This window comes from Lissotriton helveticus, chromosome 4_1 (genome assembly GCF_964261635.1).
Source record: "Lissotriton helveticus chromosome 4_1, aLisHel1.1, whole genome shotgun sequence".
NCBI lineage: Eukaryota > Metazoa > Chordata > Amphibia > Caudata > Salamandridae > Lissotriton > Lissotriton helveticus.
In genome coordinates this window covers 966,095,442-966,115,133 of record NC_136063.1, presented here as the reverse complement: position 1 = coordinate 966,115,133, position 19,692 = coordinate 966,095,442, and the positions used below count along the sequence as shown (strand labels likewise).

Genomic DNA, 19,692 nt, shown 5'->3' with positions numbered 1-19,692 from the left:
TCTGAGTCTGCCCAGTGTCAGCGCTGTCTGGCCGCTTTAAGTAATTTCCACCACACAGTTTGGGTTTGTCCACATATAGGGGCATACTGGTAGGCGATGACCAAAGAAATTAATGCAATCCTGGGAATCTCCCTTCCACTAAAACCTAAATTCATCCTTTTGAGAATCCCAGGAGACATTGATGTCCCTTGACCCAAGCTACTCATTAGTTCACTGGGCCTAGTTGTGGGCAAGTGGGACACTGAACGCCACTGGGGCGCGCTGGAAACTCCCACACTACAAGAATGGAAACAGGGCATGGATCTATAATGGCAGTGGAAAGGGGGACAAAAGTAGAGGGTGGCCCAAAAAATTCACGAAAATCTGGGGCAGCTGGCTGAGATATTACGGCCTTACCCGAGGCGCTGGGGGGACACAAACCGCTACACAAGGGACACCGGATTAAAAGAAACTTGCTGAAACCAGGCTGTATTAGGAGGGAGTGAGTTGGGGGAGTACAGTGTAGTTTCAAACATACACAGGGGTTGTGGAGGTAATCCTGTACCTGTTTTGTACTACGATGGTCAGACGGTCACTGGAGATGATAAAACCAACCAAACTTTTATAGGCCAAGTGCAACTTGTTACAGTTATGTAATTTTTCATGTCTTTCAAAATTATTGGAAAATAAAAATATATTTAAAAAAAAGTTTCAGATATGAGAGCTCTGGATATAAATTGAAGGTTGCTTTTCAAAAGGTGTCGAAAAACAAAATGTAGTTCTTCTGGTGCTCAACATTCATCTTTCCCTGAATATCCAAAACAATTTGTACTTTGCTGTTTAAAAGAATACTACTTAATATCGTTTTGTGAGAACGTACAGATTTTCATTCTAGCTTAAATCGATCACACATAACTCTCAAAAGTGCCACGCTCTTCCACGCAGCACAGTGGAAGATACTTTGCAATAGTTAAACAATTTGGTGCTGATTTCTGTATTCAATTGGTCAATGAAGTAAAACATCTGCACAGATTATGTGATTTCACAGTTCTAAATAGCTAAATTATACTGCCAAGCAATGTGCTGAATTACATTTGCCTATACTTGCCACATAATTTAGTTAACCCACCCCATAATACGATTCTTAGATGTTGAACAATTCCATTAGCCCCAACTCTATACAGACTAAATTACATTTTCGAATGGTCCAGCTTCGCTCCGGTCATAGTACAAATATCAAGCACATTCAACCTAAACAAACTGAAAAATGTAACCAGCCTGAAACAAAATATTGGAAAGTATTGCAGTTTCAAATGTATTTCACATTTCACTCTTCTTTTACTAACTTGATATCACACCCCTGTACTAAGAAATAAACAAACAAACATACCAATCAGGGGCTCTCTGGTGGGGCTCAAAATATAGAATTTCAAGGCTCTTTCAGGAATTTTTTCCTTCGGCTCTGTAAAAGAACATTCAGAACATTGCACTTTATAAAACAGGCTGTCAAGGCAAAACACTCTCTCAAGCAGGCCTACAAAATACTGCAGCATGCCACTATTTGCATATGGCCATAGCTTATGCTATGCCCATATGCAAATAGTGGGAGAAGTGTGGCTCACTGGTTAGAGGTGGCAGACCCGTAAGCAGAGAACGGCCCGGGACCAGGGTTCGATTGCCGACGCAGTAGGGTCATGGACCAGGGTCAGCGGACTCGTTCTCGCCTCGGTGCCTACTCTAGTCAGAAACCACACTCGGCAACTCTGGGCATCAGCTTGCCTCATCTTCACAACGGCCCCCCCAGACCGCCGGGGATGCTTGGTCGCACCTTAGAGATACCCATCAGGGACCATCTCTCAGGGTGAGCCAGGACGGGTTCCCCGGCGGTCGAAGCGTGGAGATACTCCTCCGGGAGTCGATTCCTAGCGCTATATAAACCCGCAATTATTAATTATATTCCAGGCGCTATTTCAGGCAGCGTGGCAAAGAGGTAACCAGAAAACGCACCTTGACTGTGCACCAAGTAAGAACCACATGGAAGAGTGAAAAGGGGGATCCCATGAACCCCACGCCCCCCCCAATCAGCCCTCTGCAAGAAATTGGAATTCATTTGCTAAACCCTCCTGCAGGGGGACATATGCCCCCCTATTAAAGTTAGGTTGCTTGCCATCTGCACAGTGAAAGGTTGAGCAATAGCTTCAAACAACCAGTTCGACTTTAACTAACGCACTGCCACAAAGGCATGCACGAGCTTAAGGGTATGCTGGGGCCAGATCATTTACTGTATTACCGTGTATTGTCTAAGTCTACACAAAGCATACCCAGTTAAAGGTGTGCCACTGCAGGACAGGGACAAAGGACCCTACACGAAATGCAGGCTTAGGAGTTTTACTTAGGGTCATTTGCAACAAATGGTCAATTGAATTGCTCTCATAATAGTTGTTTCTTTAGTTCTAGCAAGCTTTTCTTTCGGTGCAAAGGGCATTGGTTTAACATTAAGAGAGCTTATGTAGTGCCCTATGCATCAGAAAGCACCTCTGACTTCAGCTGAAAACATTTTACAGTGCTCTGGGAGAAACAAAACTATCACTGGTTTGGCTACAAAAACAAATCCTATGATTGGCAGGTGATGGAAGAAATATAAGCTTTATAGAAATGTTCTTTGCACAACTTAATACTATGCAGTACCCAACAGCTAGCTGGCTCATTAGGCATATTCTTCACACCGTACTAAGCATCAAGTGTACGAAAATCATCCTTTTAGTAGCTATGCTTCAACAATGAATGCATGGCAGGATGTTTAAAAGGATGACATACACAATCCCCATAGACAGCATCCACTACAAATTCATAACAGAATGGAAGAGGAAGAGTTTGACACCTACGAATGAGGCTTTAGACATGTGTAATAGGCTGAAAACAAACTTTAATGCAACAATTAACTCAAGAGAACGAACAACTGAGTAACATTAGGAATCTGCAGCTCAGTGAACTAGGATATTTAAACATTCACTTCACTATCTTTATTCCTTAATACGATACTGCTGTGATTTGCTTTTATGCTATATTGCTAAAACGAAAAGGTGAAAATTAAAACTGCGGGCAAATATATTTTCTGGGCCATAGTTAAGTGTGACACATTCAAAATAATAAAAAAAAGATCAAATATAAAAATCCATCACACATGATTTACCTGGAGGTTTTTCCATTTCCTGGGTCGCTTTACCATCTTCACCTGCCGGACAAAATAGCTGTAAGTGCTTGCAGCAGAATACATACATGTATATATATTTTTTGCCTTTCAATGCACTAAAACATTCTAACTCCTTCAAAACTTTATATGCATTGAAAAAAAAAAAGAGTAAAGCGCTCATGTGACTAGTTTGAAGTGATTCTCCACCATGTTATGCAACTAGCATCTGACAAATGAGAACATCTACACAGAAAATACAATTCACTGTGCTTATTAAAAATCATACCCTAAAAAAAATTAAATAGTAACTCGGACTTAAATCACTCTTCTAACCACATTAGAGGACACGTTGCAATATGCACTGAAGGAGACCCTCCCGCCCCCAATTCGGGCTTCAGGTGGCAATGCAGCACGGAGTTTACAGACATAATCGATCACTGAGTTGAATCACAAGTGTTTAGTAACCAACAGCAAAAAGTGTAAGCAGTTACTTAACAGAGGTTAATGACTAGTAATCGATTACATACAAATGGAGGGCAAAAACAATCCCCAAAACTGTGCTGCTGAATTTAAAGTCTGTTTAAAAAAGGTAGATTTCCACAGAAATACTAAAGTCTTACTTGCTGCAGTTGAAGACAACCCTGGAGATAAAGAGCAATTCTTCAAAAGGAAAAAGAAAAATCCATCAAAAGGATGGATCAGCATTGATAAAATGACAATGAAGAAAAAGCTTGTAAAAAGGGAGATGTGGAATTATGGTTTGAAAAGAAGTTGTTTGTCCCCCCAAAAAAACTACCCGAAGTGGAAAAAACAATGAGAGTAAAATAGTTTCCGAAGGGAGGGAAAAAAAAATCACTTACCACTCAACATCGCTTTCATCTTAATACGACGAGATGAGTTGATCCCAAAATAAAAAAAAAATAAGAAAAGTTCCTGTTAATGCATGTATATCTTTCAAACATGTTACTCAATTCCGTAACAGTATTTGCAGACGTTACTCATTGAAGGCTAACTTTCTTTTGAAGTCCAGCCTTTTATGGCATTCTGCAAATAGCTGTAAATGTGGGCATCACGGAGGCAAGATTTCCAACGATATCAAGGTTAACACAGAGCAACTATGCTAAGCGATTAAGATATGGGGCATTCACAAGGGTGCGGCACAAGAGAATAGAAAGTGTACCTATTGCTATAGCAACAAAATTCCCAAAAAAGGTAATTTAAGATTGTCAAGACTGACCAAATCTATTGTAACATTCTGTAGCCACCATTAAAGTGAGGGGGGGGGGGAAGAGGATTTTTTTTGGCAAAAACGGTTTTTCCCAATGATAAAAAGTAGACATTGTTCAAATGTCATTCAGATGTCAGCATTACAATGCCTGGGGGCTCAAGAGCTCACTTTGAACACCTTACAGATGAGTTTTGTTACCACTCACTGTCTCACGAATAGGAGGCTACCTTTGCACTCTGCCAAAATATGCTGCTGTCAACTACTCAACTTCACTAGTCGAAAGATGGTAGAGAAGTGCAAAAGGTGATCTGAGAAACCGTGTAAGTATAAACTCCAACCAAGAAAGCAAAGATATGGGAGGTGATTCAGGCAACATACTGGATACAACAAATTCTGAGGGCACCAACAACAAATCAAAATGTTTAGTGCTTGTAATTTATCAAATACTTACCCATCATCACGAGAAACATGAAAACATTTGAAATTCAAATTTTGAGAGAACCGGAACCACACACAACACAAAACAGCGCAGACAAACATCTGTGCACTTAACCTATTACCATCATTTTGTCTAATCAACCAAGCTCTGAGATTCTCTGAAAAAGAGACTATCCAAAGACGGTCACTGGAGGTGGCTCAAGGGAAGATAGTGAATTTTCAAAATACAATACCATTAACTTAACCTGCATAAAAAACAGATTCAGCCCTATTTAAAGTTACAGCCGGAAAAAGGCCAGTGTGGCTTCTTTAACTTCTAAGCTTTAAGGTACACCCTGAGATAACACTGTAGTTTTCAAGCCTACGCAGATACATCATTGTTATCAAACAAATATCCAACTAAATTTAGTTGTTTTGGAGTGCAACAATAGATCGCCAGCTAATGTGTCACAACAAAACATACAAAGCACCCAGGAAATGAGACACTAGTGCTCTAAACAAACACAAAACATACGCATTTGCAACAATATAACAGGTTAAGGGAATCCATTAAAAGTTCAAATCACATACCAAAAATACAAACCATATAGCAAATTCATATACACAACAAAATAACTATAGGGAATTACCTTCTCTGCTATGCGTTTTAAGAAAAATGACAAAGGGAGCTATTCAATATTGTAAAATAAAGTCAGACCTTATAAAAGGATGAATACACAGTGGATTGTAAAGTTGTTAGTGAAATGGACACACAAAAGACAAAAATAGAACACATATTAAACTGCTGGTTAAAATAACAAATACATAAAAAGAAACCATGACACATAACTTGCTTAACATTACCAAGGGAATGTAATTGCCTGCTTCGTAATTACAAGTGCCCATCAAGCCTCAAGCACGTCAATAGGGCAAACGCTTGATGACTGACAACTACCCCAAATAATCTAAACATCACCACTGAAATGATTTCAGCATTTGTTCGATTGGTTAATTGACAAGCTAAAACACAGCAGTGGCCCACCAAAAAATTATGCTAACAAAAGAGAAATTATCAACAATAATTGGCAAACGTCCACAATAAAGCAGGAAGCCTGCATGTAAACATATTACATAAGCATAGTAGCCAAGATTAAGATGGAACTACTCACAATATGCAAACAGTTCAGATAAACAGTTGTTGCTTCTGTAAACTAAGTGTGACTCAGATTTCTCGAGGCACCCAGATTTATAGAGTGGATTTGCACAGCTTTATGTACAATAGAAGCCTCTGCAGATTAGCTTGTGAAGCACCTCATTTAAATGAGTGGTCTGTCTCAGGAACTAAACACATTGCCTTTTACCATACGTGCACAGTTAAAATTAAATATTGTTTGAAACACAGTACAGCCGATAATGTACTATGCACTTCGATGTACCTAGGTGTGCTCACCGAAAACGACTGGCAGGAGGTTCTGGCTGGGTTCCAGAGAGAATGACATAACCTTTTGGTTTCGTGGTATCCAACTGAATTATCCACATCGAGTATATCTCAAGTGTGAAGCTGTAGAAAATGGAGGCTACTGAAATCACAGCTATGCTTGCAGTGCTCTGCCCATGTGGGGATTTTTTTTTAACATACATACAGCCTGGAGCTGCACTGTGCTTCGGTCCTTTTGGGAAGAAGCAGTTGCATGCCTGGAGTATGCCCAGAAATCCCAGGATTGCTCTGCTATACATTACATATGATATAGATGGTAAGACATACAAAAGAGTACTCTTGGGGCTGGTTATGGTCAAATGTGATATTCCTAAAGCCTGGATAGATACAAAGCTTTGAAAAACAAGGCGGGGGACACAATCACTATTGGTCAGGGACCTTGGGTAGTTTACTAGTTTCAAACACAATGGTGTCTAAACAGAAGATTAAACAAACAATGAATATAGACTTAACCAGTACTATATTTGGAACTGTCCAGCCGGACAGATACTTTAATATTCAATTTGTTTCCAAAAAAATGACAAGAGACATTTGAAGAGGGACACAAGCCTGCATCCAACTCGGCAAAATGGGACGAACAACGTGTAACAGAAAAGGCTCAGGCAGAGTAAGTTGTTTGTATGTAGCACATACCGATGTTACAAACAAAATATAGTGGGACACCATTACACATGAAGGATATTTAGTTGAGAAGAGTATATGGTGAGCATTAAGTCAACAGCATTTCGATCCTTACAAAACAAATTAGGATCATCATAAGGACATTTACATTAGCATGCCTGGGTACATTTGCCTAAAGTCTAAAAGAGAGCACCATGGAAACACCACGGGAGCGGCCCGGGCTGGGGCAGATTAAGCGTCCGGACCTGGTGCGGTCAAGCCTGCAAGAGGTTGGTGGAGATGGCACCACGTACACGGTCAATATATCAATTAGAAGGGTACGGTCTGAATCGGCCTAGTAGTGAGGACACTGCTGCATGGGCGTGCTTCCTGCCAGCATCAATCGCGGGGATTCTTCAAATGTCTTTTGTTCCTTTTTTAGAAACAAATTTAAAGATGTGGAAATGGCTATAAACCAATACACTGCTCTCTACGCTTTCATTCGCTGGTCCAGGTTAAACATCTATGTAATTATGTAACCTGTAACTCGCTGACCCTTATGTAAAGCGCTCTGATACCTCCAGGTCTAGCCAGCACTATATAAAACTTTGCAAATAAATAAATAAATAAAATATTAAAGTATCTGTCCGGCTGGACAGCTTCAAATATAGTACCGATTGAGTCTTTATTCATGGTTTGTTTAATCTTCTGCTTAGGGACCATAGTGTTTGAAACTGGATAGATACAAAGGCACCTTCATTAGAGGGATGGAAGAGAGGGTTGAAACATTGCTTTAGATTAGAGTAACCCATGTATATGGCTGGTTTGTGGTTTATGTTTAATAAGCTGTTTAACGAACTGAATAATACATCTTAACTGGTGAAAAGTGCAGCACATGATTCTGTAAATCTGTCTCTACTACAATTTGATATGCCATCAGTGAATGCGTTAAAGCAAGATTATGAGTAAGGAGGAACAGCTTTGAGCAAAACGATTAAGTGGACATTATAAAAGCTGTTCCGGGTAAGCCGACATCAGCACTTACTAAAGCATTTGTGTGGCAGAATTCTAAAGTGAAATGGAGAGATGCTCATCCAACACTAGATTCATTTTGGATGCTTCAACCAGATTTCATCATGAATGGACACTTAAGAAAATGTTTGGATTTCTGTATCATGCCTTCAGAGACAGCGGTGAGACGAAAAAGCTCATCACAAGTCAGTACAGCTTCAATGTAGTCCATGGGCCAGTTAATGTAAAATGTTGGCACCAGTGCAATAGGATTTTTAGACCTGGTCAGCTTCAGGTCAGATATGAGCTATTCAAGGAGCAGTCTCCTTGAACAGGAGGACCACCAAAGAAGTGCCACAATGCTCAACATGTTAACCAATTTTACGACTGTACCCCGAGAAGCAGAGGTTCTCTCTTTTAGGATTAGGTTTTACATGACCTGCATGATGCACCAAAGAACAGTGCAGCGAGACAGTCAAATGTATCCTCCCAGTGTCTTCTGGACAACGGGGTGAGTGTTATGGCAACATGGAAAATCAGTACAGCCTAAACCTTAGTCCAGTGGTCTGATCTTCAACATACATAACTCCTTCCGTTACTAGCCTTTACAAATTTCAGCTTCACTTTAAGTTGTCAAGAACAAGCACCTCCACAGTATGTTAGCAAGATTACATACTTTATTGTCTGCCTTTTGCAAAGGCAGCAAAACTAGCTAATTGAGCCTGCTGTGATTCACACAACAATTTTTTAATGGGCTCAAATAGGAGATCAGCATTAACCTTGCTTGTTTGACAACCTAATATTCCATTGGCAAAGAAGAATATGAAACTGAAATGCATTAAAAGACTATTTGCCCAGTGGTGAGGACCATTTAGTAAAGCCATTACAGAGCGCCAGCTCCTGTCTGCATTACAATGTAGCAGAAAGAACAGACCAAAGCATTCAGTAAAAGGCGGCTGCATTCTGGAAAAAATGCCCCTTTCCAAAAAGCTTTCGATAGCTGCAGAGCAAGGGAAGCTTTCAGCCCTTCATTTTGCATCTTAATAATACGAGGAAAGAACTAATGAATACTTGACCCGCTTTTTGTAGAATGCGTGACATGAAAAACTCAGACACTGGGAGGTGGCGACTGATCAAATCAAGAGTTGGGATATCCACCTGGCGCAAAAAAAGGGATGAAAAAAGAGTCTGACAACCCCTCCCCTTTCCTCCCCCCAGGTCAAGTATGAAACTTAGTCCATGACTGAGTTAACCGGTTTGAAAAAGGTGGGACGATCACGCTAGATGTGAGGGTCTCAAACAGCATCATGATATTCGATCATCCTTGTGACACGTTTACTTATCTGAACAAAACTGAACATCTAATAATAAATGCTACACATAGCAAAATAACACAGTATGTGTGACATCTTAGTTTTGAATTGTTAGCCACAAGTCCCGAGGAGGAAGAGGAAAATTATACCCGTAAAATACATCCGGGCCCACTTCAAAATGTGTCGGTTTTCTTTTTCTGTTACCCTTATCAAAAGTAAACATGTATTTGGACCCTAACAAATATTTTTTTTTAAATGACCCCTACTTTAAATGCGAGCACTGCTGCACTTGTTCCAACAACTAAATGCGATCACGTATTGGTCCAAATCTCATATGATCCTGCTAATAGCAGAAACAATTAAGTAGATAGGTGACAGTAAAATAGGTAGTAATTACAAAAGTAATAAGCCATCAGTTCTCCTGCCAAAGTGAGATGTTTCAATGTGTAAGCAAGCAGGTTTCAAAATAGGCTTAAAATGACCAAGATAAAAAGTGTAGACTTTGAAGAAAAAATGAATACAAAAAAGAATTAAAACTAAATGATCCATCCGCTAGATGTATTAAAATACGTTTTTATTCCTCAGGGGAAAAAAAGGTGCTAATCTCGGACTTATTTCATTAAACTAAAATAAAAAAGGTTTTTTTCAATTCTGGAAAACCCTTTACGGAATTACTAGCATTGATACAAATCAATAGATATGACCTTCTGTGTCGAGTCCTGACAAAAGCAATAATAAAAACTCGTTGCCGTGCATAACCATTCTAACAGTAAAAAAAAAGATGCACTGTAAATGACATGTATGAATTAGAGGAAGATTAAAAGTATGACGAAAAGGTGTACTTTTCAAATGTGGTGGGCAGAAGCCCCCAAACAGTAAATAGAAAGAAGAGGTGACTAACATACTTGCTTTGAGGTCATCCAAGATGTGATTGATAGTGAATCAAGTCAATGGAAGAATGTTACAGAGACAAAGATGTGAACGGCTGAAGGAGGCTAAGCCAAAGACCCTTATAGAGGAGACATTGAATAAAACAGACCAGCCACAAATTGCGCAAGCGTCATTACCCACCAAAGCTAAAAATGGCATAATTATAAAAGCCATTACACAAAAAAAGTTATTTACAAGCATATATAAGCAGTAACAAAAAGATCAAAATGAAAAAAGTTCTCAACTGCCCTTTTTCATGATCTTTATATTTTTTAATTACCTTTAATTTAAAATTGCAAGCACTGCTGCACTTGTTACAACAGCTAATAGCGGAAACAATTAGGTAGAGAATTGACTATAAAATAGTTATTACACTGAATCTGCAAAAGACTTACAGGTTCACCACTGAAAAAACTACGACAGAGCCACTGAATGCATATCCCAGATCATAAATAGCGTACAGTTGCGGTGTATGGGAAATATTTGGGCTGAGAATCAAATAGGAGAAATTCCAGATATTCCGTACGGGCAGTTGGATATTGACCAGACTCCTCCACATGCCATTAATTCGCAAACAGACATTTCAAATACCTGGGACTATGGATAACTAGAGAAAGGCCTGCAAAGATAACCTGGCCTCACTACTCCATTGTTTAAAGAAGTTTGTAAAATATTATTGAAGGGCGCAACAGCCACTCTCGCTCATAGAAAGGAAGGCAATCTTTAAAATGATTGCACTACCACGATTCACCTACATATTGCAGAAGATCCCATACACTAGCCCATACGCTCTGCCAACTGCTTTCTTCGTAGCAATAAACAGATTGCTAAAATCTCTACCATGGCTAGATGGTCTGTCGCGGATAGCACTATATACCCTTGAAAGATCTACATACGAAGAAGGCATAAGGGATAGCAAAGAAAGCACTAAAATACTAAAAAACTACCCAGGTGAGCATAGTAATCCCCCCGTCAAGTACAAAACGTGGTCCGTGGCGGCGAGAACAGTTTTGAAAAAATGGGGCGATATTGTCCTCTGCACACTAGATGTGAGGGTTGCAAACTGTATCATGACATTTGATTAGCAGAGGGCTGAATATGGAACGGTGCCCTCACAATTGTTAAATATTCCCAACTATGCCATGCATTGTAAGCAAAGATTTTACCAAGGAAGGCTACCCTTAGAAAGCAGATAGCTGGACGGCCACATGACTAAAAAGGCAATCTCCCTCAACTACAACACACTGATGAGAAATAAGCAGGATGCACTGAACCAGCTGAGGGCACATTGGCAAACTGATGGAGAACTAGACGACGAAGATTGGAGGAAGTATCAATAAAATCATATTTCCACTAGATCCAACTGAAAATACAGCAATAGTATCATACCAGAGTCCTCCAGGACATAAAAGGCAGAACCTGGTAGGACATGTGCCTATGCAACTGTGGCCAGAATGGTAACTTACTCCATACTCTAAAGGAGGGCCCAAAGCTACAACCAGTGTGGAAGGGAGTAATAAAAAGATTAGAGGACACCAAAGTAGCTCATAAAGCGGCACAGGCATTTATAGTAATACTGGAAATATGGAGAGAATGGGAAGCAACATCATAAGAAACTCCTGATTAACCCAGGCCTTCTACTGGCAAAAAGAGAAATCGCACAGGATATCTAAAGCAGAGCGACTAGGATCGTGAGATGAATGCCTGCTATGCCAGGGATAGAATATTCTATAAGAGTCGAGGATACCTAAAGAAGTTTGATATAATAGGGGAAAAAGATAGCGGACTGCTAGTCTCCTATGCCTCAACCGGTATGTCTTGTGCACCACTTGCAAAAACAAAGCGCATAATTAATGTAAAACTGGACGATTGATACACCTGGGTTAGGCTAGGAAAACAAGGAATTCTAAAAGGGCGCAATGTGCCATATGTGTCTTGGTCATTCCATTGTTTCAACAACTTTAGAGCTGACTTACTTGACCAATGTTTCATCCCAAGTGGCTAACTTTATTTCCACACACCCAATAACTTAGTGCATATAAATTAAGCATTGGTGATAAAGTGTCAATTAGTGTCCAATTTTAGCCGAAGGCAACCTAGTTCTTTACCTTGTCCCTATATTCTACAGAGGCAATATTCACACTAACATCCAAGTACAGTCACTCCTCCAAACTTCATTCTCTGCGACTTGATATTTCTAAACACTAGTCATGTTTTTACAAAACATATCTAACATCAGAAACATATAATGCCGTCTTAACATGCTTTAAAATAGTTAAACTCTCAGCATTCATAAAAGGGACCTTCCTAACATCCTTTTCTCCCCCAGACGGCGCACTCACGGCCAACAACATATGGAATAATTTTTATTAGCACTGCAGTTTTCATCCTTCTTCTAGCTTTTGAAAACAAAATACCTTTCCGTACAAACTACTGGTAAGGGAAGCATAGTATTTTTCCTATGAAGTGATTTTAAAAGATGGATGTATTAGTTAAACACAATTTAGAGTAACCCTGCATCTTCAAGGGCATTAAAATGCTAATAAAAAGCAAGAGAGATTCAAATATGCAAATAGTGAATCCGTTGAAATAACCCTTTTCATTATAATGCCCATAGTCAATCAGTAAGGCATGAAATTACATGAATCTTTAATCATGAAAGGTCACTAAGATCTGTAAACAGGTTTGGGATTTCTGAGAATTAAAATTGCTTTAAACTATGAAAGCCTGTTATAAATAAACGTACCTACAAAATAAACTGTAAAACATTACCTTTTTATGCCTTGCTCCTTGATAATGTCCTTGAAGAGTTATCAAATCGAGACAGGGAACTTCACAGGTCTATAAATGTAAATGTAATAATAAACACATTAAGAACCAAAGAGTAAAGACGACTCCTCATCAAATGGCTAAAAAGAGCAACTGCTGAGTAAAGGAAGATTTACACATAGTTTACTTCTAAACTGCAAAGTGATCAATCGTGAAGTAAAAGAAAATTTGTTCAGAATTACAATACAAATGACATGCCAAACCAGTCCAAACGTTCATTTTGGAAATTCAACAGTGAAATAGTCCACTTCAAATTACTACTTATCTAAAAACCAACACTAAGCATATGTAAAAGATCAGATCTTGATTCAGAGAAGCTTTGCGTTGGTTTGACTGCTTCAAAATACTTAAAGATAAAGTGGGAGGGATTCAAAAGGTCTGCTGTGGTTGGAAGGATACCAACCTGGAAAAATGAAGTGCAGGTTTGGCCCTATTTTAGGTCGAAAAGAAGTCTCAAAACCTCTGCATTTCCAAAATGTACACTAGGTGGATTCTGTTGATCTAGAATGTGGAGCCACATAAATGTGAAGCAATGCCCATGCAGGGACCATTCTCGAAACAAATTACAGTTTGCAAAATACAGCAAGATTCCATTTTAGGGGTCTTCTAGTCTGGTGGTAAGAAAGCTTTTGTTGCGAGTTAAGCATGAAGTATGGCTTTCAAATTCCTTGTGGTAAAGGCTGATGGTTATAAAAAGGAGTACCTGCTTAAATGACACCCAAAGGAGTGACTGGCACTGGTGTGATATTGACAAATCTTATTAGACGAAGGAGGAGGCTAGATGCAATAGTTTTATATGGAATGTTTGTTTTGCTGGGGTTCCATGTAGACAATAGTTGTATTCGAGGCTTGGTAGGACTGGTGGTAGTATGAGACCCCTAAGGACAATCAGCAATAGAGTGAGGATTTCACAAAGGATGAAGATTGTAATCCTGGTCATGCTTTTATCCAGCAATGCAAAACATTGCTCTGTAACAAATTCTTCATCAGATATGACTGGTAACATGAAAATGATCGACTTACATATCAATAGGTTATCTATTGGATTATTTGTTCCCAATATCTCTAAGCTCTCTAATGATTTTCTAGAGTTAATTTCGGTCTTCTGCTCCAAACCACTTAGACAATTTCCAGTTTTTTCTCCATTGGTAGCCTAGTTAGTAAATTCCTAGGTTTGTTTTTCAACCCTTGGGAAACTGTAAATGGAGAGTTCCTGGACTTCCTGATGTTTATAGCAGAGTCTGGCCTTTCCCCAGGTCAGTTTCTCACTTCAGAGTAAATTAAGAGGACACTAAGCACCTTATTTCAAATTCGCCACCATACACCAACTCTATATAGATTTATTTTTTTTAACAGAAAAGTAGAATGGACCGATTTTGCTAAGGATAGCGAAAGCTGCAATTGTCAGTGTATGCCAGAGGTGTACCATGACAACAGCAAGTAACCATGGAACAAGACACAAAAAACTGGGAACATCCTCCACACACAGAACTACCTTAACTTTGTTGTCTACGCAAAATCACAAGTTTACTGTATGTCTGTAACTATCAGGTGAAGCAGCATACACATTTCTCCAAATAGTACTTCTAAGAAGCTGGCTCTGTATATACTGTACCAAAATGACGTATAGTACACGCAGAGTCCAGTGGAACCCCAAAGGTAGGCAGAGGTAAAAGTAGATAGCACCATACTCTCTTTTTGTGTTAGTGTGGGCAAGCAGTAGGGCTTTATCAGAGGGCATTGTTAAGCATTTGTTGTACACACTCAATCAGGAAATGATGTTACACACTCCAAGACGGAGCTCAGACAAATTGTTTGTATAAAAATATTATTAACTTATTTGATTTCTAGAACCAAGCCAAGCCTGGCACAGGTAAGTGAAATAAATGCTTTGCAAAATATTATGCAGTGTTTACAACTGAATGCAGGTTCAAATTAAGTCGTTTGGAATACAGGTAAGTCAAGGATTCAAAATTACTGTACAGATTACTTTTCAGTTACCTTTTCTACTCAGTGTGATACCCCTAAATATCACACTGGGACATTTCCTAGAGAAAAATTTTGCACAGTTGTAGTTTTTCAGGTTTCCATACAAATCAACTCCACACTTAAAACAGTCAATGTATTCCTAAGGAGAGAGATGCAGTTATTGGTTACCAGGTAAGTACTCTGTCTTTTAAACAAAAGCAAAGAGAGGCACACAAAAAAACAAGCATTTGCAATGCAATAGGTCTCGCATATACGTAAGTTTGAGCTTTTGGCATTGTAAATGACAATGTCTTTTATTTATGTTTTGGTTTGTAAAACAAATAAAAGGCATTGTCATTTGCAATGCGAATAGCTTAAACTCTCGCAAAAGCAAGACCTATTGCATTGCAAATGCTTGTTAAGAAGAGCAGGGATTTCTATATCTGCTTCCTCTGTGAAAATCAGAATGTCGTCGGCATGGGCTGCGATTTAAAACCCTCCATGTTGAGTGCCCAAATTATATGTCACATAGAAAAAGTGGTAACAAAAAGGAAGGTATGGTGCTTGTAGCGGTAGAATGGGTTTCAGATCAGAAAGCAGACAGGTCGTATCAGGGGAAACAGCAGACCTTATAACACGTGGGAACAGAGTCCAACTAGTGTGGAAGCGAGCGTGATGCGCATGCGGATGAAAGGCTACATGTATTTTGCAATACATTACTATTCGATAATATCCAAGTTTTTCATGCCCTTGTTTTTTTTACAATGTTGCTCCCTAACATTTGCGCTCATGCACTTCCAGATCAAACACTGCAATTAGTACAAAAGTCCCCAGTGCGCCACTGCGGGATTGGGGCCTCAGGAATCCTACCACCCTCCCGGGTTCGGCCCTGCCACAGACCATGGATTCTGTAGTTTTAGTCCGGCCTGACAGTTGGTAAGTGTCCCACTCTAACAAAAAGAGGGTTCCTTCTCCTGGAAGTCAGTAATGCTTAAGATCCCAACTGGGGGATGATTTGCAATAAAGGAATGGGTTGCAGTGTTACGATGATTACCAAATTTACAACTAAATATGTATGGACCATAAAGATATCATTAAAACCATGAGACATACTTTTTAGTTAAAACATTTTCATACATTTATTAGAATAAGTAATCTTAAGAAGTAGTATGTACAAATCATATACACAATTTTATTCACACATTTAAAAAAAGTTTTCCAAGGAATAATTAAAAAACATTTAAACCTTCACTGATTTGGTACTTGAACATAAACATTACATAATCATATTCATAAAACAATGAATTGTTACAAGAACGAAATTGTCGACGCGGCGTTTCGGTGCTTTTTTTCTATTCTGCACCTTCTTCAAGGACTCGTTCACAGCTTAATATTTTCCAGGTTTAGTCTTTCCTGGTTTCGTGTTATAGGTTTTTATGAGCACGTATCCCTCTGCTCATGTTGCTTTCATTCTTTTCTACTTATATCTGTGATGTGTTGAAAAACTTTCCTCGGGTTTTGAAGAAAATGGACCAACTTCAATCCGATCCTATTTCCTTGATCGTTGTAGTAGTTGGGGGGACGTCTCTGGGAGCTACCTTATGCTATTCCGTCCACCACTTTCGAAACCAACCTTGGGAGGAGGAGGACGCCACGCAGATCAGCTACCAGCTAGAAAGTGAACAGCTAATTTTAAAAAAGCTCAAAGAAAGTGACCCTTGAGTCCATGATGAATACATGCAAGAGTTAACCGCTAAAAAGATTCCTGTCTACACAGAGTGAAAGTGGTGGACGGAATAGCATAAGGTAGCTCCCAGAGGCGTCCCCCCAACTACTACAACGATCAAGGAAATAGGATCGGATTGAAGTTGGTCCATTTTCTTCAAAACCCGAGGAAAGTTTTTTAACACATCACAGATATAAGTAGAAAAGAATGAAAGCAACATGAGCAGAGGTATACGTGCTCATAAAAACCTATAACAACGAAATCAGGAAAGACTAAACCTGGAAAATATTAAGCTGTGAACGAGTCCTTGAAGAAGGTGCAGAATAGAAAAAAAGCACCGAAACGCCGCGTCGACAATTTCGTTCTTGTAACAATTCATTGTTTTATGAATATGATTATGTAATGTTTATGTTCAAGTACCAAATCAGTGAAGGTTTAAATGTTTTTTAATTATTCCTTGGAAAACTTTTTTTAAATGTGTGAATAAAATTGTGTATATGATTTGTACATACTACTTCTTAAGATTACTTATTCTAATAAATGTATGAAAATGTTTTAACTAAAAAGTATGTCTCATGGTTTTAATGATATCTTTATGGTCCATACATATTTAGTTGTAAATTTGGTAATCATCGTAACACTGCAACCCATTCCTTTATTGCAAATCATCCCCCAGTTGGGATCTTAAGCATTACTGACTTCCAGGAGAAGGAACCCTCTTTTTGTTAGATTGTTGACCCAATCCTTTTCCTGCCAGAAAGGGTAACTCCCTATATACATTGGTAAGTGTCCCACTTACATTATGCCTGGTAAGTGTCCCACTTACATTATGCCTGGTAAGTGTCCCACTTACATTATGACTTTGTTTACACCATCAATCACTAGTATAATCATTGGCGCTGCTGGCCCATCTGGGATGGCATTTTGCGGACCACATCTACTTGAAAGGCTGGGCGGTGAGGGGACGGCGGGCGTAAGCATTCTTAAGTTGCTACTTTCAGGCCTTCGGTTTCCAAGCAACTGGGCTACTATATTAAGGCAACTTTTTTTTCGTTTCTAAAATACACATTCGCAACAGTAGATCGAGTACAACACTAACAGGTTGGCAAGGTCCAGTGAACGCTTGTTTAAAGTCTCAAGTATGTGCCAATTACATATTTAGGGAGGGGTGGGGGCGGGAAGAGAATTGAACGCCTAACATGGTTTGAGGCGGTCTGAAACCCGGTATAGCATAAGCACCTTGGGGGTAGACTCTTTAGGGCACTACAAGTACCAGAATGCTTTGTGTTACATGAAACCCTAGCCTGCATATCGTCCTCATGACAGGGTTGGTCGATTGTTAGGCCATTGTAATATTAGACTGGCTCAGCAGACTCCGTATGGAGCAGGGAGGGGTGCGTTAACAAGGACTCACACAACCCACTAAATTAGTTTTATTAAACCCAACAGCACTCTTGCCAAATACGAGAAGTGGGAATAAAATGAGGCATAACTCACTGTTCTGCACAGATCGAGATCGGTTTTGCAGGTGGAGTTTACGAGTTTTGTTGTTGTGCCCCCGGGTAACATGCAAGCTAGAAAGGCGCATGGAGCACCGCAGGCTGCCTGTATACGGACACACACACGCCTACAAACATCTGTATACAGACAAACGCACACAAACACATCTACATACTGAAACACAAACACTTCTGTATACGGATACAGACAGGCTCACGCAAACACATTAGTATACTGACACTCACACAAACACATCTGTATACGGACACAGACACGCTCACACAGATTATCAGATGCACACATGCGTACATCAACACGTTCACTCTGACACTCAAGCACATCTGTACCACTTCCAAACCAGCATCCACGCACAATCATATCTACACACCTACAATCTGTTAGGCACGTGCCGAAAAACACACAGATAAAAAAACACTCCTTGACGCTGAAACCTAGACAAAAGCACATGTGCAAAGTCACTGAGAATTACAGTTTCCAAAAGACACACACACACACACACACTCGTCTGCACACAGATATCTGTTTGGACACAGACACTGACAACTCCACGCACTAACACACCACACAGTGCTCAGAGGGTACACAGAAACACACAGTGACAGACACGCACTGGCGCGGACAGGCGTCTGCTGCCTGTCACCCATCTGTTCACACACACATGCTACAGTCATATGTGCTCACACTCCGGCTGCGAGGTGAAAGCTTGCTGTCGGCATCAGTGCCAGAGGGGGCTGCTCCCTGGCAGCTACAGCCAGTGAGCCACGAACTGCATGCACTGCACAGAGGCTCCCGTGAAGGAGACGCGCGCGCACGCAGGGCTTTTCCCAGGCGAGACCTAAACATATAATATGCAATCAATGACGAATCTTTCAGAGTCTTCAGTGTGGAGGATTCTTCTTTATTAGTTCCACAGGATGAGGGATACACACAGCCTCAGCCAATGAGATTCACCCCAAAGGGCTTCCTCAGGGCTAAATACAGGACAAATTGCTCAAATGACCATGGACTGGTATCCGGTCTTCAATCTTCTGCTTGGTACTTAGGATTTCTTTTTCATCTTTGGACACTAGTCCAAGTCTTGAGCAAATCAGTACTTCAATGGACAAAAATACCTGTCTTTAGAAGAGCTCGGGAAGTGCACCAGTATACACCGAGCTCAGGCTGTCATCACCAAACAATGCAAACACAGTCCGATTGGTGTGTAGTCTGATCCTTCATCTGGAGAGAAATGCAGTTATTGGTTACCAGGTAAGTACTCGGTCTTTGGGGTTGGGTTTCTGGGATTAGAACTAGGGTTCCCCAAGGTCAAGAATGCACTTTCAAAACACCATCAGTGGCACTAAGGGGTCAGGGTGCAGAGTGCTCAGGCCCAATGTTATCCAATGGGGAATAGGGAGCCTCCGGTTGGTAGCTGCTCATGAGGAGGCCACTAGGTTGTGGGAGCAAAGCTACTGGTGTTGGGCTCAGGGAAGAGGGGGA

The 19,692-nt window shown here is 40.1% G+C and overlaps 1 protein-coding gene across 2 annotated transcripts in view; it reads right to left on the bottom strand.

Moving 5' to 3' along the window:
• Positions 1-19,692, bottom strand: part of LOC144828936 (uncharacterized) — a 410,356-nt gene that overhangs the window by 350,137 nt on the left and 40,527 nt on the right. The window contains exons 3-6 of one of the 2 annotated variants that reach the window (XM_078687588.1): positions 12,942-13,010; positions 4,033-4,051; positions 3,173-3,214; positions 1,370-1,441 (exon numbers count right to left, since the gene is read on the bottom strand). In XM_078687588.1, coding sequence (XP_078543714.1) covers positions 1,370-1,441; positions 3,173-3,214; positions 4,033-4,051; positions 12,942-13,010 — 202 coding nt within the window. The remainder of the gene's footprint in view (positions 1-1,369; positions 1,442-3,172; positions 3,215-4,032; positions 4,052-12,941; positions 13,011-19,692) is intronic. The other variant, XM_078687589.1, reaches the window with a different exon arrangement.